The sequence below is a fragment of the Ranitomeya imitator genome, chromosome 3 (assembly GCF_032444005.1).
Source record: "Ranitomeya imitator isolate aRanImi1 chromosome 3, aRanImi1.pri, whole genome shotgun sequence".
NCBI classification, from domain to species: domain Eukaryota; kingdom Metazoa; phylum Chordata; class Amphibia; order Anura; family Dendrobatidae; genus Ranitomeya; species Ranitomeya imitator.
In genome coordinates this window covers 278,399,939-278,424,580 of record NC_091284.1, presented here as the reverse complement: position 1 = coordinate 278,424,580, position 24,642 = coordinate 278,399,939, and the positions used below count along the sequence as shown (strand labels likewise).

The 24,642-nt window shown below is 48.8% G+C and overlaps 1 protein-coding gene across 2 annotated transcripts in view; it reads left to right on the top strand.

The window, feature by feature from the left end:
• PARL (presenilin associated rhomboid like) overlaps positions 1-24,642 on the top strand; it is an 84,446-nt gene that overhangs the window by 18,886 nt on the left and 40,918 nt on the right. The window contains exons 2-4 of one of the 2 annotated variants that reach the window (XM_069756495.1): positions 2,406-2,525; positions 2,822-2,987; positions 8,406-8,546. In XM_069756495.1, the coding sequence (XP_069612596.1) occupies positions 2,464-2,525; positions 2,822-2,987; positions 8,406-8,546 (369 nt within the window). In that variant the 5' untranslated portion in view covers positions 2,406-2,463. The remainder of the gene's footprint in view (positions 1-2,405; positions 2,526-2,821; positions 2,988-8,405; positions 8,547-24,642) is intronic. The other variant, XM_069756496.1, reaches the window with a different exon arrangement.

Below are 24,642 nucleotides of genomic sequence, written 5' to 3'. Positions count from 1 at the left end.
TGTATACTTTGCCTTAGTGTAATAAAAAGTCACATGTACCACAAAATGTTTTTTGTCATGCAAAAAAATTAGCCCTGGAAAATTGTAAAATTAATGGCTCTCACAATATGGTGACACAAATAGAAATTATTTTTTTCAGAATGTTTATTGTACAAAAATAATAAAACCTAAAAAATATATAAATTTTGGTATGACCTTATTCCTACTGACCCTCAAAATAGTTAATACTTTGTGCAGCACAGTGAATAGCATAGAATTTAAAACAAAAAAGACAAAATTCCTGTTTTGTTTATATTTCCATGAAACGTTAAAATTAACGTTAAATAAGTTGCATGTACCCCAAAATTCCACAGACACATCTCATTCTGGAAAAAAAGCTCACATATGACTGTCAAAACAAATAAAAACCCTATGGTTCCTGGAATGTGACAATAATAAAAAAAAAAGTAAAAAAAACAAAATATTGTAATAATGGACCATACTTACTGCATTACCGTAGTGTTAGAGACATTTTTCACACCATCAGCATGCCCGTGTTAAAGGGGATGTCTGGCCTTAGGCAACAAGTCTGCAGTCACTTTATTTGACTGCAGACTTGCGAATCATTACATTGCACACGCTGTGTGCAGTGAGGATTTTCCAGTGATGGGTGTGAGTAGTCATGAGACCGCTATGCGATTTGCACCTTTATGGCTACATTTGGGCTAGATGTATTCGGTCTAGAATAAGTAATAAAGTTAATCTGTCATAAAGCTTCTTCTATCCTTTGCAATGTTAAAGGGGTACTCTGGGATATAAAACTTTTTTTTTTTTTTTTACTGTCCCTGCCCTCATAAACTACGAAGATGGGATTGCCAGTGCACTTATCTTTAGATCACTTGTAATTCTGTGTGACAGGAGCTGCTCTCCACCTCTTCCCCCATCCGTCCGGGACATTACATCACACATCAGTGTTCAGCTCCTGGCTCTGTGTAACAGCCAGTCTCAGATTAGATTCTTTACAGAATGTGAGAAGGTCACTGGTAAAATATTGGAGGGGAGGGAGATATGTGTCACTTAATGTTAGCCTCGCAGATCTGAACCCAGAAGTATTATCCAGCATGTTATGTACTGAGAGGGGTTAATCGTCCGTAATAGGGCTGGGTTTTGGTGAACAGCTGAACACTGGGTGGGAGGCTGTCCACCATATCTCCACCCCAGGGTTTAGTCCAGAAGGGAAATATGAAGCCTTTGGATTCATTCAGTGTTTTGTGTGTCTGGAGATGAGATCTCCAGAGCTGTGCTCCTGTTAGAGACCTCAACCTTGTTTTTGTTTTCCTGAGTGGGCAAACCCTTCAGCCACACAGACTGTACCGTGTGCTATTTTGTTGTTTCCTGTAATGCCAGAAGGGCAGTGTTTGTTAACCTAATTTTGGACTTGTTTTTGCAGTACGTTTTTAATAAACCAGTTGAAAAGTTAAATGGAAATTGTTCTGGTGACAAAGTCTTTGAGCAGCCAAGTGAGTCGATCTACCACAATAGATACAGCTATTATGAAGAGACTGGATGATAGTAACAGCATGGAGCTGCACACTTTTGGAATATCCCAGACTGAAGGGTGAGCAGTGAAGAGAAGCTCCTGTCACACCTTCCCCCTGATAATGTCTCCCTGTCTGCAGTCCGAGTTGAGGGGACATGGCCTGCTCATGGCTTTTGATAGCAGCAGCCATCACCCTGATAATGTCTCCTTCGCTACAGGCCATGCCCCCGCCACGCTCTGTTACCTCGGACTGCAGACAAGGAGACATCAGCGGGCTTGTGTGACAACGGCTGTTCCTCACTGCTCACCCCTCCGCCTGAGACATTCCAGCAGTGTGCAGCTGCAGCTCCATGCTGTTACTATCACACAGTACCCTGATAATAGCTATTTCTCTGCAGAGAACAGGGGGCATGGTTGCGCTCCCTCTTCTCAAGCTGGCTGTTACAGGGGGGGAGCTGAACAATGGTGTTTGAGGTAATGTCCCAGATAGGAGAGGGGGAGCAGTGAGGAGCGGCTCCTGTCACACAGAATTACAAGAGTTATAAAGGTACTAAAGCTGCACTGGGCATCTCATCTTCATATTTTGAGGCAGGAACAGTACAAAACTTTTGATCTCCCCGGAGTACCCTTTGAATACCTAGAGTACACCGATTCTATCCGTGTGCTGTACGTGCTTTTCATGGACCCATATACTTGTATTGGCTCTTTTCATCCGTGATACTGGGAAAAAAACGGGCATGTCTCCCATAAGTTTTACATGGATGCGCGGTATGTGAAAAACCAGACATGTGAATAGTAACATAGTGTATAATGAATACATATCGTGTACATACATGTCTAAATGAGGCTTACATGTAAATTGTTTAATCTGTGCTCTGTGTTTCAGACATATATAGTATGAGTGACTAAAGAGAATCTAAACCTTCTGGCTATTCCTGACCAAAATGAATTCTGCTTGCTGGATAGTTGCATCTTCTACAAGGACCAGATTATGTCATAGACGAAGGTAGGTATATTTTTTCTTTTTTTCATTTATACTTCAACTTTGTGCTTTGAGACTGCAGCTACAGGGACTGCTGTTATTCCACATGTACCCAGAGTTGCAGTTAGGTTTTAAATCACGCAGGACACACATCCAGATAGGTAAATACTGTGGACAAGGAAAAAAAAGTTGTATATTGGTGTGTGTGTAGGGTGAGAGAGGTGTGCACTTTTTTCAGCGAGACGGAAAGAGGGTTAATGAGGAGCAATTCTACATCAAATTGTGCTCTGCTAAACTACCTTGTCATTTTCTTTTAAAAGGATTCTTATTGAACAGAGGAGTTGGTTCAGAAAAGTGTCAAAAAAGACTGAGCGAGTTGAAGCTTGGAGCAATTCTGGGTTAAGAAATTCCATTACAGAACCATCTCCGGTTTCTCGTAGCAGCATATTGAAAAAACTCTACAAACCGTTTCTGTTTACTGTTGGGGTACGTGTTACTTTACCTTTTAAGAAGAATATGAGACAATGATAAAAGTAGGGCCATCATCGTGCCATTATTGCGCCTCTGTCGGAGGGTTTCGCTTCAGTCACGCTGCCAACTTCGGACCATCTAGCCATACACTAAAGGGGCGAGTCGGAGAAGACACTCCTGATTTTTTACCTGGTTCATGTCTCTTAATAAATAGGGCGAGGCGTGTAGTGGCGCGCGTCGCTATGTTCATCACAACACAAATCATACTCCAACAAACCTCGCGTTTTGTGTGCAAAACTGTAAAGGCATAAAAATGGTTTAAAAAAAATATAATGTAGAGAGAAAAGCAGACTTGTTGAACAACTGATTTATTTATTTACTTTGGTTTATTCTTCTGCACCAGACTGTTCATCCAAGAAGCCTCACTACAAATCGTATACTGGGGTATCATACAGGGGTTCTGACATAATAAGCTGGAGATTTCCTCCCTCCCCACACTTCTCTTACAAAATCGTCAGTGCATCAAATACTTATTTTACCCACTGTAAGTTTTCCCACCCACAAAGAATGGAGAGGTCTGTAATTTTTATCAGCTACACTTCATCTGTGCAAGACAGAGTGTAAAAAAAAAAAATTCACATTGTATGATTTTTATATAATTAATTTGCATTTTATTGCATAAAATAAGTATTTCATACAATAGAAAAACAAGTCAGTATTTGGTGCAGAAAACGTTGTTTGCAGATCTTTCATGTTTCGGAGCTGTCATTGGACAACATTGAGTTTCAGCTCCTTCCAAAAATTTTCTATTGGGTTTAGGTCTGGAGACTGGCTTGGCTACTCCAGGGCAATGAAATGCTTCTTACCAAGCCAATCCTTAGTTCTGGCTGTGTGTTTCAGGTCATTGTCATGCTGGAAGACCCAGCCACGACCCATCTTCAATGCTCTTACTGAGAGAAGGACGTTGTTGGATAAAATCTTGCGATACATGACCCCATTCATCCTTCCTTCCATACGTGCAGTTGTCCTGTACCCTCCGCAGAAAAGCACCATGAAAGTATGATGTTTTCCCCACAATGCTTCACAGTTGTGACAGTGTTCTTGCTTCTGTACTCATCCTTCTTTTTCCTCCAAACACGGCGAGTGGAGTGATTCCAAAAAGTTCTATTTTGGTCTCCTCTGAAAAAATGACCTTCTCCCATGCCTCCTCTGGATCATCCAGAAGGTCATTGGTGAACTTCAAACGGTCCTGGATATGTGCTGGCTTGAGCAGGGGGAGCTTGCATGCCTTGCAGGATTTTAATCCATGATGACGTAGTGTGTTACTAACAGTAATGTTTGAGACTGTGATCCCAGCCATCTTTAGGTCATTGACCAGGTCCTCAAGTGTGTTCTGGGCTGATTCCTGACCTTTCTCAGAATCATCCTTACCACATGACGCAAGATCTTGCATGGAGCCAAAGACTGAGGAAGATCGAAAGTCATCTTCTGTTTCTTCCATTTTCTAATCGTTGCACGAACAGTTGTTGCCTTCTCACCAAGATGTTTGCCTATTGTCCTGTAGCCCATCCCAGCCTTGTGCAGGTCTACAATTTTGTCCCTGGTGTCCTTGGACAGCTCTTTGGTCTTGAACATGGTGGAGAGTTTGGAGTGTGATTAATTGAATGTGTGGACAGGTGTCTTTTATAGAGGTAATGAGTTCAAATATGAGTAATTAATACAGGTAATGAGTGCAGGAGGCTTGTTAAAGAAAAACTAACAGGTCTGTGAGAGCCAGAATTCTTGCTGGTTGGTAGGTGGTCAAATACTTATTTCATGCAATAAAATGCAATTTAATCATGTAAAAATATGCAATGTGATTTCCTGGTTTTTATTCTGTCTCTCACTGTTGAAGGGTACCTACGATAAAAATTGCAGACCTCTGCATTGTTTGTAGCTGGGAAAACTTGCAAAATCGTCAGTGTATCAAATACTTATATTCTCCACTGTACATAATTAGATTGCTCAATAATAAAAACAAAGAAGTGCTTCACGAGATAATCATACATGGTAAAGAATAAAATATCATATAGTGCCTACCACCAAGAAGCCGGACCAGTGTAAATGTATATGGACAGTCGGAAAAATATCAACCACAAACAAAGAAAGCACCACAAACCGACCATACAGTCCAATAAATTATTATTTTTTATTTTATTAATATATCATTCCAGATAAAAAAGTACAAAATAGGGAAATCAATACAGGTACAGAATATAGGCCAAAGTCCCAAATATCTAAATGGTATAGGACAAAATATATGAATAAAGAACAAGGACACACACTCAGGATAAAATGCAATATAAATATGACTGAGTAAGACACAAACGTGTATGAGAAAAATCAGAACACTATAGGAATCATAAGTATATGAATACCAGGTATATGCTGACAGGAAGTCTCAGTGAGTATCACTATAATTGCCCTGGTTTGACTAGTGGGTGTGATAACAAGAAAAACGGGTATAAAAGCAGCAAAGACACCCTTAAGTGTCAAATTACAAAAGTGTAAATCAAAAATAACCATAGTGCAAAAATGACAACACATCAATCATTATCATATACTAGATGGTGGCCCGATTCTAACGCATCGGGTATTCTAGAATATGCATGTCCACGTAGTATATTGCACAACCCACGTAGTATATTGCCCAGCCACGTAGTATATTGCCCAGCCACGTAGTATATTGCCCAGTCAAGTAGTATATTGCCCAGCCACGTAGTATATTGCCCAGCCACATAGTATATTGCCCAGCCACGTAGTATATTGCCCAGCCACGTAGTATATTGCCCAGTCACGTAGTATATTGCCCAGTCACGTAGCATATTGCCCAGTCACGTAGCATATTGCCCAGTCACGTAGTATATTGCCCAGTCACGTAGCATATTGCCCAGTCACGTAGTATATTGCCCAGTCACGTAGTATATTGCCCAGCCACGTAGTATATTGCCCAGTCACGCAGTATATTGCCCAGTCACGTAGTATATTGCCCAGCCATGTAGTATATTGCCCAGTCACGTAGTATATTGCCCAGCCACGTATTATATTGCACTGCGACGTAGTATACAGCACAGAGCCACGTAGTATATTGCCCAGCCACGTATGTCACAGGTTAAAAAATAAACATATATTCACCGTCCGTTCCGAGGGCCCCTTGTAGTTCTGTCGCCTGTGCACGCGGCAGCTTCCGGTCCCAGGGTGTGATGACGTCGCGGTCACATGACCGTGACGTCATGGCAGGTCCTTCTCACGCAGGACCTGTGAAGACGTCGTGGTCACATGATCGTGACGTCATGGCAGGTCCTTCACACGCAGGCGCGCAGGACCTGTGACGACGTCGCGGTCACATGACCATGACGTCATGGCAGGTCCTTGTCGCATACCATCCTTAGCACCGGAACCTGCCGCTTGCATGGAGCGGTCACCGGAGCGTCGCGAAAGGTGAGTATATAATGATTTTTAATTTTTTTTAATTTTTTTTAACATTAGATCTTTTTACTATTGACGCTGCATAGGCAGCATCAATAGTAAAAACTTGGTCACACAGGGTTAATAGCGGCGGTAACGGAGTGAGTTACCCACGGCATAACGCGGTCCGTTACCGCTGGCATTAACCCTGTGTGAGCGGTGACTGCGGGGAGTATGGAGCGGGCGCTGGGCACTGACTGCAGGGGAGTAGGGAGGGACTAATCGGACTGTGGCCGTCGCGGATTGGTCGCGGCAGCCATGACAGGCAGCTGGCGAGACCAATCAGCGACTTGGATTCCATGACAGACAGAAGCCGCGACCAATGAATATCCGCGACAGACAGAAGGACAAACAGAAAGACGGAAGTGACCCTTAGACAATTGTATAGTAGATTAAAAACGAAGTGAAATGCTGCATGAAATAATGATACCATGAAGTAGGTGTGAAGGTGAAGGAGAGACAGAGTAATCACTGTGAAAGAAGTAATCAAAAAGTGAAAGCAGTGTATAAGATCACTCACAATGAGACAGCAGGTCACTGGCTCCAGAATGGCGTCCTCCCTAACGCGCGTTTCGGCTCTTTGCCTTCATCAGGGGGTGTCATTATTTCATGCAGCATTTCACTTCGTTTTTAATATATGAAAATGATTGATGTGTTATTTTTGCACTATGGTTACTATTGATTTTCACTTGTTATTTGACACTTAAGGGTGTCTTTGCTGCTTTTATACCCGTTTTTAGTTCTATCACACCCACTAGTCAAACCAGGGCAATTATAGTGATACTCACTGAGACTTGTTATTCATGTACTTATGATTCCTATAGTGTTCTGATTTTTCTCATAAACGTTTGTGTCTTACTCAGTCATATTTATATTACATTTTATCCTGAGTGTGTGTCCTTGTTCTTCTTTTTTCATATATTTTGTCCTATACCATTTAGATATTTGGCACTTTGGCCTACATTCTGTACCTGTATTGATTTCCCTATTTTGTACTTTTTTATCTGGAATTATATATTAATAAAATAAAAAATAATAATCTATTGGACAGTATGGGTCGGTTTGTGGTGCTTTCTTTGTTTGTGGTCGATAATTAGATTACTGAAACAGTCACCAACATATAAAGCAACATACAGCAAGCTGTCAGAAAAGGAACATAATGAGACCAAAAAAGTTATACAATAAAAAGCCAAGTGACAACCGGAGGTACATGAGTAGGTCAAAATAGACAGTGGTGATTCCTTGATGAATTTTGCGCGTCTTACCACTAGTGCGAACCTTGCTTGAAATTGTATTTTTGTAAGGCTATGTTCACACATTGCATTTTTGCTGTGTTTCTTTCACTGCATCAAAATCTGCGAACAATACTCATGTTGTTTCATGTTTTACATGCATTTTCTGCAACATTTTTACCTACAATTTTCACTAATTTACATGAGTGTAAAGCGCTGCAAAAATGCTGAAAGAATTGACATGCTGAGTCTTGTGTCTCAAAAGAGCAGCAGGGCTCAACATTCACGCCGTAAAGAAAAAAAAAAAGCAGCTTGTGCATGAGATTTTAGAAATCTTATTGATTATGCTGGTACTCTAAAATGCTGCATAGTTTGCACACCAAATATGCTGCCACTTGTGAACATACCCATGGTGCACCATAGTACACCACAACTTATAATGAAGTTGTCAGGTGAGCCCCATCCCATTCGGGCTCCTCTGCAGCTCTGCCCTTTTTGGGGGAGCTGACTGAAGCAGACGTGAAAATGGCAAAAGTCAAGACAAAATGTGGTAACACTTGAAGGTGTTTTATGCCCATCAAACATATATTTAGGTGGATATAGTTATTTATATCGGCTAAAAAAAATTATAGCAGATTGCTTTATGTCAGCATGAAAAGCGTTGACAAAGTACTGTACTAACCCCTGTACTCAGTTTTCAGGTTGTTCTTTTGGAGCTGCTGCAATTTGGCAATATGAGTCCTTAAAGAGCAGAATGAAGAATTATCTAGATGATGTTCGAGCAGACTGGTTGGAAAACCTACGGCCAGCCAAACATGGAGACTTCAGGAAACAGGTCCGTGCTAGTTTTTATTCCTGATTTAGTCATTAGTAGTTCATACTCTATGGTAGTCCTACAGGGCTAATTATACTCATATGTAAGAGGTACCAAAAAAAAAGGTCTTGTATTGGCCAATCTGCTGCATCATTGTCAAAGAGGACCTGTCATTTATAATGTGTGCAAAACTATAAAGCACTGCGGAATATGTTAGCGCTATATAAAATAAAGATTATTATTATTATTTGCCTGAAATAAGTCATATTTACATGGTGCAAATACCACTGTTCTCCTGAATCTGGTGTTGCCTTTTTGCTCATGCTCCTATTTTCCCTGAGATTTGACCGTCTCTTCCCTAAAGATGTGCCTATTCTTTTAACCTTGGCCTCCTCTATGGGAGACATCTTTAGGATGACGCTCCCTCCTCCATCATTGCTTTCAACTGTATCAGCATCCAGGCCATAGAGTCGAAAGCGTGATGCACTCCAAATAAACTGTACTCACCATGCGATCCATATTTGGCTCGCAGGCCAGAGTTTGACATGTGTGGCATAGGTTGAAGTTTGCAAAAATGTGAATGGGGCATCCTTGGATACATAGATCCTTCAAATTGCCGTCACATCCACATAGCAAATGTGAAAAAGTAAAGATTGTGAGGTTGTTGGAACTTTATTAGTCAAAATAGGGTAACCACTGAAAATAGATTTGGGGGATAGGTGTAGAATAATCAAGACTGGTGTTTTTTTACACTTGCCTTTCAACAAACAATCCACTAGAGTAGGGTGCATTAAATTTATTAAGACTTGCAGGCCTCCTAGTAAATTTGCCTCCTCTTTCATCCAGCTGAACACGATAAAATGTAATTTCCATCAGGCAATAGATGGTGTACGTTTCAGCTACAGTTTTCTGACCTGCAATATAGTAAATTGTGACTTTGCTGTGCAGCACAGGTGGTGTGACATGGAGCCATTGAAGCTTTGCCTTGCAGCACAGGTGGTGTGACATGGAGCCATTGAAGCTTTGCCTTGCAGCACAGGTGGTGTGACATGGGGCCATTGAGGCTTTTCCTTGGAGCACAGGTGGTGTGACATGGAGCCATTGAAGCTTTGCCTTGCTGCACAGGTGTTGTGACATGGAGCCATTGAGGCTTTGCCTTGCAGCACAGGTGGTGTGACATTGAGCCATTGAGGCTTTGCCTTGCAGCACAGGTGGTGTGACATGGAGCCATTGAGGCTTTGCCTTGCAGCACAGGTGGTGTGACATGGAGTCATTGAGGCTTTGCCTTGCAGCACAGGTGGTGTGACATGGAGCCATTGAGGCTTTGCCTTGCAGCACAGGTGGTGTGACATGGAGCCATTAAGGCTTTGCCTTGCAGCACAGGTGGTGTGACATGGAGCCATTGAGGCTTTGCCGTGCAGAATAGGTGGTGTGACATGGGGCCATTGAGGCTTTGCCTTGCAGCACAGGTGATGTGACATGGAGCCATTGAGGCTTTGCCTTGCAGAACATGTGGTGTGACTTGGAGCCATTGAGGCTTTGCCTTGCAGCACAGGTGGTGTGACATGGAGCCATTGAGGCTTTGCCTTGCAGCACAGGTGGTGTGACTTGGAGCCATTGAGGCTTTGCCTTGCAGCACAGGTGGTGTGACATGGAGCCATTGAGGCTTTGCCTTGCAGCACAGGTGGTGTGACATGGAGCTATTGAGGCTTTGCCTTGCAGAATAGGTGGTGTGACATGGGGCCATTGAGGCTTTGCCTTGCAGCACAGGTGGTGTGACATGGAGCCATTGAGGCTTTGCCTTGCAGCACAGGTGGTGTGACATGGAGCCATTGAGGCTTTGCCTTGCAGCACAGGTGGTGTGACATGGAGCCATTGAGGCTTTGCCTTGCAGCACAGGTGGTATGACATGGAGCCATTGAGGCTTTGCCTTGCAGAATAGGTGGTGTGACATGGGGCCATTGAGGCTTTGCCTTGCAGCACATGTGGTGTGACATGGAGCCATTGAGGCTTTGCCTTGCAGAATAGGTGGTGTGACATGGGGCCATTGAGGCTTTGCCTTGCAGCACAGGTGGTGTGACATGGGGCCATTGAGGCTTTGCCTTGCAGCACAGGTGGTGTGACATGGGGCCATTGAGGCTTTGCCTTGCAGCACAGGTGATGTGACATGGAGCCATTGAGGCTTTGCCTTGCAGAACATGTGGTGTGACTTGGAGCCATTGAGGCTTTGCCTTGCAGCACAGGTGGTGTGACATGGAGCCATTGAGGCTTTGCCTTGCAGAACATGTGGTGTGACATGGAGCCATGGAGGCTTTGATTTGCAGCACAGGTGGTGTGACATGGAGCCATTGAGGCTTTGCCTTGCAGCACAGGTGGTGTGACATGGAGCCATTGAGGCTTTGCCTTGCAGCACAGGTGGTGTGACTTGGAGCCATTGAGGCTTTGCCTTGCAGCACAGGTGGTGTGACATGGAGCCATTGAGGCTTTGCCTTGCAGAACATGTGGTGTGACATGGAGCCATGGATGCTTTGCCTTGCAGCACAGGTGGTGTGACATGGTGTGACATGGTGCCATTGAGGCTTTGCCTTGCAGCACTGGTGGTGTGACATGGTGTGACATGGAGCCATTGAGGCTTTGCCGTGCAGCACAGGTGGTGTGACATGGGGCCATTGAGGATTTGCCGTGCAGCACAGGTGGTGTGACATGGGGCCATTGAGGCTTTGCCTTGCAACACAGGTGGTGTGACATGGGGCCATTGAGGCTTTGCCTTGCAGCACAGGTGATGTGACATGGAGCCATTGAGGCTTTGCCTTGCAGGACAGGTGGTGTGACATGGAGCCATTGAGGCTTTGCCTTGCAGAATAGGTGGTGTGACATGGGGCCTTTGAGGATTTGCCTTGCAGCACAGGTGGTGTGACATGGAGCCAGTGAGGCTTTGCCTTGCAGAATAGGTGGTGTGACATGGGGCCATTGAGGCTTTGCCTTGCAGCACAGGTGGTGTGTGTGACATGGAGCCATTGAGGCTTTGCCTTGCAGCACAGGTGGTGTGACATGGAGCCATTGAGGCTTTGCCTTGCAGCACAGGTGGTGTGACATGGAGCCATTGAGGATTTGCCTTGCAGGACAGGTGGTGTGACATGGAGCCATTGAAGCTTTGCCTTGCCGCACAGGTGGTGTGACATGGAGCCATTGAGGCTTTGCCTTGCAGAACATGTGGTGTGACATGGGGCCATTGAGGAATTGCCTTGCAGAACATGTGGTGTGACATGGAGCCATTGAGGCTTTGCCTTGCAGCGCAGGTGGTGTGACATGGAGCCATTGAGGCTTTGCCGTGCAGCACAGGTGGTGTGACATGGAGCCATTGAGGCTTTGCCTTGCAGCACAGGTGGTGTGGCATGGTGCCCTTGAGGCTTTGCCTTGCAGAACATGTGGTGTGACATGGTGTGACATGGAGCCATTGAGGCTTTGCCTTGCAGCACAGGTGGTGTGACATGGAGCCATTGAGGCTTTGCCTTGCAGCACATGTGGTGTGACATGGAGCCATTGAGGCTTTGACTTGCAGCACAGGTGCTGTGACATGGAGCCATTGAGGCTTTGCCTTGCAGCACAGGTGGTGTGACATGGAGCCATTGAGGCTTTGCCTTGCAGCACAGGTGGTGTGACATGGAGCCATTGAGGCTTTGCCTTGCAGCACAGGTGGTGTGACATGGAGCCATTGAGGCTTTGCCTTGCAGCACAGGTGGTGTGACATGGAGCCATTGAGGCTTTGCCTTGCAGCACAGGTGGTGTGACATGGAGCCATTGAGGCTTTGCCTTGCAGCACAGGTGGTGTGACATGGAGCCATTGAGGCTTTGCCGTGCAGCACAGGTGGTGTGACATGGAGCCATTGAGGCTTTGCATTGCAGCACAGGTGGTGTGACATGGAGCCATTGAGGCTTTGCCTTGCAGCACAGGTGGTGTGACATGGAGCCATTGAGGCTTTGCCTTGCAGCACAGGTGGTGTGACATGGAGCCATTGAGGCTTTGCCTTGCAGCACAGGTGATGTGACATGGAGCCATTGAGGCTTTGCCTTGCAGCACAGGTGGTGTGACATGGAGCCATTGAGGCTTTGCCTTGCAGCACAGGTGATGTGACATGGAGCCATTGAGGCTTTGCCTTGCAGCACAGGTGGTGTGACATGGAGCCATTGAGGCTTTGCCTTGCAGCACAGGTGGTGTGACATGGAGCCATTGAGGCTTTGCCTTGCAGCACAGGTGGTGTGACATGGAGCCATTTAAGCTTTGCCTTGCAGCACAGGTGGTGTGACATGGAGCCATTGAGGCTTAGCCTTGCAGCACATGTGGTGTGACATGGAGCCATTGAGGCTTTGCCTTGCAGAATAGGTGGTGTGACATGGGGCCATTGAGGCTTTGCCTTGCAGCACAGGTGGTGTGACATGGAGCCATTGAAGCTTTTACTTGCAGCACAGGTGGTGTGACATGGAGCCATTGAGGCTTTGCCTTGCAGCACAGGTGGTGTGACATGGATCCATGGAGGCTTTGCCTTGCAGCACAGGTGGTGTGACATGGATCCATTGAGGATTTGCCTTGCAGGACAGGTGGTGTGACATGGGGCCATTGAGGCTTTGCCTTGCAGCATAGGTGGTGTGACATGGAGCCATTGAGGCTTTGCCGTGCAGCACAGGTGGTGTGACATAGAGCCATGGAGGCTTTGCCTTGCAGCACAGGTGGTGTGGCATGGTGCCCTTGAGGCTTTGCCTTGCAGAACATGTGGTGTGACATGGTGTGACATGGAGCCATTGAGGCTTTGCCTTGCAGCACAGGTGGTGTGACATGGAGCCATGGAGGCTTTGCCTTGCAGCACAGGTGGTGTGACAAGGAGCTATTGAGGCTTTGCCTTGCAGCACAGGTGGTGTGACATGGAGCCATTGAAGCTTTACCTTGCAGCACAGGTGGTGTGACATGGAGCCATTGAAGCTTTGCCTTGCAGCACAGGTGGTGTGACATGGAGCCATTGAGGCTTTGCCTTGCAGCACAGGTGGTGTGACATGGTGTGACATGGAGCCATTGAGGCTTTGCCGTGCAGCACAGGTGGTGTGACATGGGGCCATTGAGGATTTGCCGTGCAGCACAGGTGGTGTGACATGGGGCCATTGAGGCTTTACCTTGCAACACAGGTGGTGTGACATGGGGCCATTGAGGCTTTGCCTTGCAGCACAGGTGGTGTGACATGGGGCCATTGAGGCTTTTCCTTGCAGCACAGGTGGTGTGACATGGAGCCATTGAGGCTTTGCCTTGCAGCACATGTGGTGTGAAATGGAGCCATTGAGGCTTTGCCTTGCAGCACAAGTGGTGTGACATGGAGCCATTGAGGCTTTGCCTTGCAGCACAGGTGCTGTGACATTGAGCCATTGAGGCTTTGCCTTGAAGTACAGGTGGTGTGACATGGAGCCATTGAGGCTTTGCCTTGCAGAATAGGTGGTGTGACATGGAGCCATTGAAGCTTTGCCTTGCAGCACAGGTGGTGTGACATGGAGCCATTGAGCCTTTGCCTTACAGCACAGGTGGTGTGACATGGAGCCATTGAGGCTTTGCCTTGCAGCACAGGTGGTGTGACATGGAGCCATTGAGCCTTTGCCTTGCAGCACAGGTGGTGTGACATGGAGCCATTGAGGCTTTGCCTTGCAGCACAGGTGGTGTGACATGGAGCCATTGTGGCTTTGCCTTGCAGCACAGGTGGTGTGACATGGAGCCATTGAGGCTTTGCATTGCAGCACAGGTGGTGTGACATGGAGCCATTGAGGCTTTGCATTGCAGCACAGGTGGTGTGACATGGAGCCATTGAGACTTTGCCTTGCAGCACAGGTGGTGTGACATGGAGCCATTGAGGCTTTGCCTTGCAGCACAGGTGATGTGACATGGAGCCATTGAGGCTTTGCCTTGCAGCACAGGTGGTGTGACATGGAGCCATTGAGGCTTTGCCTTGCAGCACAGGTGATGTGACATGGAGCCATTGAGGCTTTGCCTTGCAGCACAGGTGGTGTGACATGGAGCCATTGAGGCTTTGCCTTGCAGCACAGGTGGTGTGACATGGAGCCATTGAGGCTTTGCCTTGCAGCACAGGTGGTGTGACATGGAGCCATTGAAGCTTTGCCTTGCAGCACAGGTGGTGTGACATGGAGCCATTGAGGCTTTGCCTTGCAGCACATGTGGTGTGACATGGAGCCATTGAGGCTTTGCCTTGCAGAATAGGTGGTGTGACATGGGGCCATTGAGGCTTTGCCTTGCAGCACAGGTGGTGTGACATGGAGCCATTGAGGCTTTGCCTTGCAGAATAGGTGGTGTTACACGAAGCCATTGAGGCTTTACCTTGCAGCACAGGTGGTGTGACATGGAGCCATTGAGGCTTTGCCTTGCAGAACATGTGGTGTGACATGGAGCCATGGAGGCTTTGCCTTGCAGCACAAGTGGTGTGACATGGAGCCATTGAAGCTTTGCCTTGCAGCACAGGTGGTGTGACGTGGAGCTATGGAGGCTTTGCCTTGCAGCACAAGTGGTGTGACATGGTGTGACATGGTGCCATTGATGCTTTGCCTTGCAGCACAGGTGGTGTGATATGGAGCCATTGAGGCTTTGCCTTGCAGCACATGTGGTGTGACATGGAGCCATTGAGGCTTTGCCTTACAGCACAGGTGCTGTGACATGGAGCCATTGAGGATTTGCCTTGCAGCACAGGTGGTGTGACATGGAGCCTTTGAGGCTTTGCCTTGCAGCACAGGTGGTGTGACATGGAGCCATTGAGGCTTTGCCTTGCAGCACAGGTGGTGTGACATGGAGCCATTGAGGCTTTGCCTTGCAGCACAAGTGGTGTGACATGGAGCCATTGAGGCTTTGCCTTGCTGCACAGGTGTTGTGACATTGAGCCATTGAGGCTTTGCCTTGCAGCACAGGTGGTGTGACATGGAGCCATTGAGGCTTTGCCTTTCAGCACATGTGGTGTGACATGGAGCCATTGAGGCTTTGCCTTGCAGCACAGGTGGTGTGACATGGAGCCATTGAGGCTTTGCCTTGCAGCACAGGTGGTGTGACATGGAGCCATTGAGGCTTTGCCTTGCAGCACAGGTGGTGTGACATGGAGCCATTGAGGCTTTGCCTTGCAGCACAGGTGGTGTGACATGGAGCCATTGAGGCTTTGCCGTACAGCACAGGTGGTGTGACATGGAGCCATTGAGGCTTTGCCTTGCAGCACAGGTGGTGTGACATGGAGCCATTGAGGCTTTGCCTTGCAGCACAGGTGGTGTGACATGGAGCCATTGAGGCTTTGCCTTGCAGCACAGGTGGTGTGACATGGAGCCATTGAGGCTTTGCCGTACAGCACAGGTGGTGTGACATGGAGCCATTGAGGCTTTGCCTTGCAGCACAGCTGGTGTGACATGGAGCCATTGAGGCTTTACCTTGCAGCACAGGTTGTGTGACATGGAACCATTGAAGCTTTTACTTGCAGCACAGGTGGTGTGACATGGAGCAATTGAGGCTTTGCCTTGCAGCACATGTGGTGTGACATGGAGCCATTGAAGCTTTTACTTGCAGCACAGGTGTTGTGACATGGAGCAATTGAGGCTTTGCCTTGCAGCACAGGTGGTGTGACATGGAGCCATTGAAGCTTTTACTTGCAGCACAGGTGGTGTGACATAGAGCCATTGAAGCTTTTACTTGCAGCACAGGTGGTGTGACATGGAGCCATTGAGGCTTTGCCTTGCAGCACAGGTGGTGTGGCATGGTGTCCTTGAGGCTTTGCCTTGCAGAACATGTGGTGTGACATGGTGTGACATGGAGCCATTGAGGCTTTGCCTTGCAGCACAGGTGGTGTGACATGGAGCCATTGAGGCTTTGCCCTGCAGCACAGGTGCTGTGACATGGAGCCATTGAGGACTTGCCTTGCAGCACAGGTGGTGTGACATGGAGCCTTTGAGGCTTTGCCTTGCAGCACAGGTGGTGTGACATGGAGCCATTGAGGCTTTGCCTTGCAGCACAGGTGGTGTGACATGGTGCCATTGAGGCTTTGCCTTGCAGAACATGTGGTGTGACATGGTGTGACATGGAGCCTTTGAGGCTTTGCCTTGCAGCACAGGTGATGTGACATGGAGTCATTAAGGCTTTGCCTTGCAGCACAGGTGGTGTGACATGGAGCCATTGAGGCTTTGCCTTGCAGCACAGGTGGTGTGACATGGAGCCATTGAGGCTTTGCCTTGCAGCACAGGTGGTGTGACATGGAGCCATTGAGGCTTTGCCTTGCAGCACAGGTGGTGTGACATGGAGCCATTGAAGCTTTTACTTGCAGCACAGGTGGTGTGACATGGAGCCATTGAAACTTTTACTTGCAGCACAGGTGGTGTGACATGGAGCCATTGAGGCTTTGCCTTGCAGCACAGGTGGTGTGACATGGAGCCATTGAAGCTTTTACTTGCAGCACATGTGGTGTGACATGGAGCCATTGAGGCTTTGCCTTGCAGCACAGGTGGTGTGACATGGAGCCATTGAAGCTTTTACTTGCAGCACAGGTGGTGTGACATGGAGCCATTGAGGCTTTGCCTTGCAGCACATGTGGTGTGACATGGAGCCATTGAAGCTTTGCCTTGCAGCACAGGTGGTGTGACATGGAGCCATTGAAGCTTTGCCTTGCAGCACAGGTGGTGTGACATGGAGCCATTGAAGCTTTTACTTGCAGCACAGGTGGTGTGACATGGAGCCATTGAGGCTTTGCCTTGCAGCACAGGTGGTGTGACTTGGAGCCATTGAGGCTTTGCCTTGCAGCACAGGTGGTGTGACATGGAGCCATTGAAGCTTTGCCTTGCAGCACAGGTGGTGTGACATGGAGCCATTGAAGCTTTGCCTTGCAGCACAGGTGGTGTGACATGGAGCCATTGAGGCTTTGCATTACAGCACAGGTGGTGTGACATGGAGCCATTGAGGCTTTGCCTTGCAGCACAGGTGGTGTGACATGGAGCCATTGAGGCTTTGCCTTGCAGAATAGGTGGTGTGACATGGAGCCATTGAGGCTTTGCCTTGCAGCACAGGTGGTGTGACATGGAGCCATTGAGGCTTTGCCTTGCAGCACAGGTGGTGTGACATGGAGCCATTGAGGCTTTGCCTTGCAGCACAGGTGGTGTGACATGGAGCCATTGAGGCTTTGCCTTGCAGAATAGGTGGTGTGACATGGAGCCATTGAAGCTTTGCCTTGCAGCACAGGTGGTATGACATGGAGCCATTGAGCCTTTGCCTTACAGCACAGGTGGTGTGACATGGAGCCATTGAGGCTTTGCCTTACAGCACAGGTGGTGTGACATGGAGCCATTGAGCCTTTGCCTTGCAGCACAGGTGGTGTGACATGGAGCCATTGAGCCTTTGCCTTGCAGCACAGATGGTGTGACATGGAGCCATTGAGCCTTTGCCTTGCAGCACAGGTGGTGTGACATGGAGCCATTGAAGCTTTGCCTTACAGCACAGGTGGTGTGACATGGAGCCATTGAGCCTTTGCCTTGCAGCACAGGTGGTGTGACATGGAGCCATTGAGCCTTTGCCTTGCAGCACAGATGGTGTGACATGGAGCCATTGAGCCTTTGCCTTGCAGCACAGGTGGTGTGACATGGAGCCATTGAAGCTTTGCCTTACAGCACAGGTGGTGTGACATGGAGCCATTGAGCCTTTGCCTTGCAGCACAGGTGGTGTGACATGGAGCCATTGAGCCTTTGCCTTGCAGCACAGGTGGTGTGACATGGAGCCATTGAGCCTTTGCCTTGCTGCACAGGTGGCGTGACATGGAGCCATTGTGGCTTTGTCTTGCTGCACAGGTGGTGTGACATGGAGCCATTGAGGCTTTGCCGTGCAGAACAGGTGGTGTGACAAGGAGCCATTGAGGTTTTGCCGTGCAGCACAGTTGGTGTGACATGGAGCCATTGAGGCTTTGCCTTGCAGCTCAGGTGGTGTGACATGGAGCCATTGAGGCTTTGCCTTGCAGCACAGGTGGTGTGTCATGGAGCCATTGAAGCTTTGCCTTGCAGCACAGGTGGTGTGACATGGAGCCATTGAAGCTTTGCCTTGCAGCACAGGTGGCGTGACATGGAGCCATTGAGGCTTTGCCTTACAGCACAGGTGGCGTGACATGGAGCCATTGAGGCTTTGCCTTGCAGCACAGGTGGTGTGACATGGAGCCATTGAGGCTTTGCCTTGCAGAATAGGTGGTGTGACACGGAGCCATTGAGGCTTTGCCTTGCAGCACAGGTGGTGTGACATGGAGCCATTGAGGCTTTGCCTTGCAGCACAGGTGGGGTGGCATGGAGCCATTGAGGCTTTGCCTTGCAGCACAGGTGGTGTGACATGGAGCCATTGAGGCTTTGCCTTGCAGAATAGGTGGTGTGACATGGAGCCATTGAAGCTTTGCCTTGCAGCACAGGTGGTGTGACATGGAGCCATTGAGCCTTTGCCTTGCAGCACAGGTGGTGTGACATGGAGCCATTGAAGCTTTGCCTTGCAGCACAGGTGGTGTGACATGGAGCCATTGAGGCTTTGCCTTACAGCACAGGTGGTGTGACATGGAGCCATTGAGGCTTTGCCTTGCAGAATAGGTGGTGTGACATGGAGCCATTGAGGCTTTGCCTTGCAGAATAGGTGGTGTGCCATGGAGGCTTTGCCTTGCAGCACATGTGGTCTGACATGGTGTGACATGGTGCCATTGAGGCTTTGCCTTGCAGCACAGGTGGTGTGACATGGAGCCATTGAAGCTTTTACTTGCAGCACAGGTGGTGTGACATGGAGCCATTGAAACTTTTACTTGCAGCACAGGTGGTGTGACATGGAGCCATTGAGGCTTTGCCTTGCAGCACAGGTGGTGTGACATGGAGCCATTGAAGCTTTTACTTGCAGCACATGTGGTGTGACATGGAGCCATTGAGGCTTTGCCTTGCAGCACAGGTGGTGTGACATGGAGCCATTGAAGCTTTTACTTGCAGCACAGGTGGTGTGACATGGAGCCATTGAGGCTTTGCCTTGCAGCACATGTGGTGTGACATGGAGCCATTGAAGCTTTGCCTTGCAGCACAGGTGGTGTGACATGGAGCCATTGAAGCTTTGCCTTGCAGCACAGGTGGTGTGACATGGAGCCATTGAAGCTTTTACTTGCAGCACAGGTGGTGTGACATGGAGCCATTGAGGCTTTGCCTTGCAGCACAGGTGGTGTGACTTGGAGCCATTGAGGCTTTGCCTTGCAGCACAGGTGGTGTGACATGGAGCCATTGAAGCTTTGCCTTGCAGCACAGGTGGTGTGACATGGAGCCATTGAAGCTTTGCCTTGCAGCACAGGTGGTGTGACATGGAGCCATTGAGGCTTTGCATTACAGCACAGGTGGTGTGACATGGAGCCATTGAGGCTTTGCCTTGCAGCACAGGTGGTGTGACATGGAGCCATTGAGGCTTTGCCTTGCAGAATAGGTGGTGTGACATGGAGCCATTGAGGCTTTGCCTTGCAGCACAGGTGGTGTGACATGGAGCCATTGAGGCTTTGCCTTGCAGCACAGGTGGTGTGACATGGAGCCATTGAGGCTTTGCCTTGCAGCACAGGTGGTGTGACATGGAGCCATTGAGGCTTTGCCTTGCAGAATAGGTGGTGTGACATGGAGCCATTGAAGCTTTGCCTTGCAGCACAGGTGGTATGACATGGAGCCATTGAGCCTTTGCCTTACAGCACAGGTGGTGTGACATGGAGCCATTGAGGCTTTGCCTTACAGCACAGGTGGTGTGACATGGAGCCATTGAGCCTTTGCCTTGCAGCACAGGTGGTGTGACATGGAGCCATTGAGCCTTTGCCTTGCAGCACAGATGGTGTGACATGGAGCCATTGAGCCTTTGCCTTGCAGCACAGGTGGTGTGACATGGAGCCATTGAAGCTTTGCCTTACAGCACAGGTGGTGTGACATGGAGCCATTGAGCCTTTGCCTTGCAGCACAGGTGGTGTGACATGGAGCCATTGAGCCTTTGCCTTGCAGCACAGATGGTGTGACATGGAGCCATTGAGCCTTTGCCTTGCAGCACAGGTGGTGTGACATGGAGCCATTGAAGCTTTGCCTTACAGCACAGGTGGTGTGACATGGAGCCATTGAGCCTTTGCCTTGCAGCACAGGTGGTGTGACATGGAGCCATTGAGCCTTTGCCTTGCAGCACAGGTGGTGTGACATGGAGCCATTGAGCCTTTGCCTTGCTGCACAGGTGGTGTGACATGGAGCCATTGTGGCTTTGCCTTGCTGCACAGGTGGTGTGACATGGAGCCATTGAGGCTTTGCCGTGCAGAACAGGTGGTGTGACAAGGAGCCATTGAGGTTTTGCCGTGCAGCACAGTTGGTGTGACATGGAGCCATTGAGGCTTTGCCTTGCAGCTCAGGTGGTGTGACATGGAGCCATTGAGGCTTTGCCTTGCAGCACAGGTGGTGTGTCATGGAGCCATTGAAGCTTTGCCTTGCAGCACAGGTGGTGTGACATGGAGCCATTGAAGCTTTGCCTTGCAGCACAGGTGGCGTGACATGGAGCCATTGAGGCTTTGCCTTACAGCACAGGTGGCGTGACATGGAGCCATTGAGGCTTTGCCTTGCAGCACAGGTGGTGTGACATGGAGCCATTGAGGCTTTGCCTTGCAGAATAGGTGGTGTGACACGGAGCCATTGAGGCTTTGCCTTGCAGCACAGGTGGTGTGACATGGAGCCATTGAGGCTTTGCCTTGCAGCACAGGTGGGGTGGCATGGAGCCATTGAGGCTTTGCCTTGCAGCACAGGTGGTGTGACATGGAGCCATTGAGGCTTTGCCTTGCAGAATAGGTGGTGTGACATGGAGCCATTGAAGCTTTGCCTTGCAGCACAGGTGGTGTGACATGGAGCCATTGAGCCTTTGCCTTGCAGCACAGGTGGTGTGACATGGAGCCATTGAAGCTTTGCCTTGCAGCACAGGTGGTGTGACATGGAGCCATTGAGGCTTTGCCTTACAGCACAGGTGGTGTGACATGGAGCCATTGAGGCTTTGCCTTGCAGAATAGGTGGTGTGACATGGAGCCATTGAGGCTTTGCCTTGCAGAATAGGTGGTGTGCCATGGAGGCTTTGCCTTGCAGCACATGTGGTCTGACATGGTGTGACATGGTGCCATTGAGGCTTTGCCTTGCAGCACAGGTGGTGTGACATGGGGCCATTGAGGCTTTGCCTTGCAGCACAGGTGGTGTGACATGGGGCCATTGAAGCTTTGCTTTGCAGCACAGGTGGTGTGACATGGAGCCATTGAGGATTTGCCTTGCAGCATAGGTGGTGTGACATGGAGCCATTGAGGCTTTGCCGTGCAGCACAGGTGGTGTGACATGGAGCCATTGAGGCTTTGCCTTGCAGCACAGGTGGTGTGGCATGGTGCCCTTGAGGCTTTGCCTTGCAGAACATGTGGTGTGACATGGTGTGACATGGAGCCATTGAGGCTTTGCCTTACAGCACAGGTGGTGTGACATGGAGCCATTGAGCCTTTGCCTTGCAGCACAGGTGGTGTGACATGGAGCCATTGAGCCTTTGCCTTGCAACACAGATGGTGTGACATGGAGCCATTGAGCCTTTGCCTTGCAGCACAGGTGGTGTGACATGGAGCCATTGAAGCTTTGCCTTACAGCACAGGTGGTGTGACATGGAGCCATTGAGGCTTTGCCTTGCAGCACAGGTGGTGTGGCATGGAGCCATTGAGGCTTTGCCTTGCAGCACAGGTGATGTGACATGGAGCCATTAAGGCTTTGCCTTGCAGCACAGGTGGTGTGACATGGAGCCATTGAGGCTTTGCCTTGCAGCACAGGTGATGTGACATGGAGCCATTGAGGCTTTGCCTTGCAGCACAGGTGGTGTGACATGGAGCCATTGAGGCTTTGCCTTGCAGCACAGGTGGTGTGACATGGAGCCATTGAGGCTTTGCCTTACAGCACAGGTGATGTGACATGGAGCCATTAAGGCTTTGCCTTGCAGCACAGGTGGTGTGACATGGAGCCATTGAGGCTTTGCCTTGCAGCACAGGTGATGTGACATGGAGCCATTGAGGCTTTGCCTTGCAGCACAGGTGGTGTGACATGGAGCCATTGAGGCTTTGCCTTGCAGCACAGGTGGTGTGATATGGAGCCATTGAGGCTTTGCCTTGCAGAATAGGTGGTGTGACATGAAACCATTGCGGCTTTACCTTGCAGCACAGGTGGTGTGACATGGAGCCATTGAGGCTTTGCCTTGCAGAACATGTGGTGTGACATGGAGCCATTGAAGCTTTTACTTGCAGCACAGGTGGTGTGACTTGGAGCCATTGAAACTTTTACTTGCAGCACAGGTGGTGTGACATGGAGCAATTGAGGCTTTGCCTTGCAGCACATGTGGTGTGACATGGAGCCATTGAAGCTTTTACTTGCAGCACAGGTGGTGTGACATGGAGCAATTGAGGCTTTGCCTTGCAGCACATGTGGTGTGACATGGAGCCATTGAAGCTTTTACTTGCAGCACAGGTGGTGTGACATAGAGCCATTGAAGCTTTTACTTGCAGCACAGGTGGTGTGACATGGAGCCATTGAGGCTTTGCCTTGCAGCACAGGTGGTGTGGCATGGTGTCCTTGAGGCTTTGCCTTGCAGAACATGTGGTGTGACATGGTGTGACATGGAGCCATTGAGGCTTTGCCTTGCAGCACAGGTGGTGTGACATGGAGCCATTGAGGCTTTGCCCTGCAGCACAGGTGCTGTGACATGGAGCCATTGAGGATTTGCCTTGCAGCACAGGTGGTGTGACATGGAGCCATTGAGCCTTTGCCTTGCAGCACAGGTGGTGTGACATGGAGCCATTGAGGCTTTGCCTTGCAGCACAGGTGGTGTGACATGGAGCCATTGAGGCTTTGCCTTGCAGCACAGGTGGTGTGACATGGAGCCATTGAGCCTTTGCCTTGCAGCACAGGTGGTGTGACATGGAGCCATTGAGGCTTTGCCTTGCAGCACAGGTGGTGTGACATGGAGCCATTGAGGCTTTGCCTTGCAGCACAGGTGGTGTGACATGGAGCCATTGAGGCTTTGCCTTGCAGCACAGGTGGTGTGCAGCACCCAATTTTTTCCCCCTGATGTGACATCCAAAAAATCTGATCAGGATTTTAATTAAAGACCTCGTGTAAGGATTTGTACACTTTTCTTAGCTGCAATAGATTTGAATTTATAGTCCATGTCTTTTATTTTTTTACAGCTTTAGCATTATATATAACCACAAAATTATGGAGAATAAATAGATCTTACAAATAAACAAATGGAAAATTTTTGTTAAGGGATTATTAAAAGCCAGAATAAATCCAGATCTATATATTCATACAACCGGGTATAGTATAGGCCAGAGGTCCCCAACCTTTTTTGCACCAGGGACCGGCTTTAAGCAAGACCAGTTTTCCATGGCCTGGTGGGGTAGGGGTGGGGCTCTGGTCATATGGGGGTGGGGTTATGGAGGGGTGGAGCTTAGTGCATACTTATCATGTAATTATGACATTTATGATGAGAATGTGATTCACACATTCTCACACACACATTCACACACACACACACATTCACACACACACACACACATTCTCACACACACACACACACACATTCTCACACACACATTCACACACACACATTCACATTCTCACACACACACACACACACACACACACACACACACACACATTCACACACACACACATTCTCACACACACACATTCACACACACACATTCTCGCACACACATTCTCACACACACACATTCTCACACACACACATTCTCGCACACACATTCTCACACACACACATTCACACACCCCTCTCACCTCTCCTCACACTCTACCACAGCATCTCATTGCCTTCCTCTGACACAGCCGGCCGCTGAATGATGACGTCATCCAGCGGCGCGTCTGTGGGAGAGGAAGCAGGAAGACAGATCGCTGGGCAGCGGAGCTGCGGGGATTTCTCCCTGCCCGTCGCAGCCACCCTGCAGGGGCTCCCCTCCACCTCTGCACACGTTGGGAGCTGGCGCTCTGCAGCTTCTCTGTGCCGGCTGTC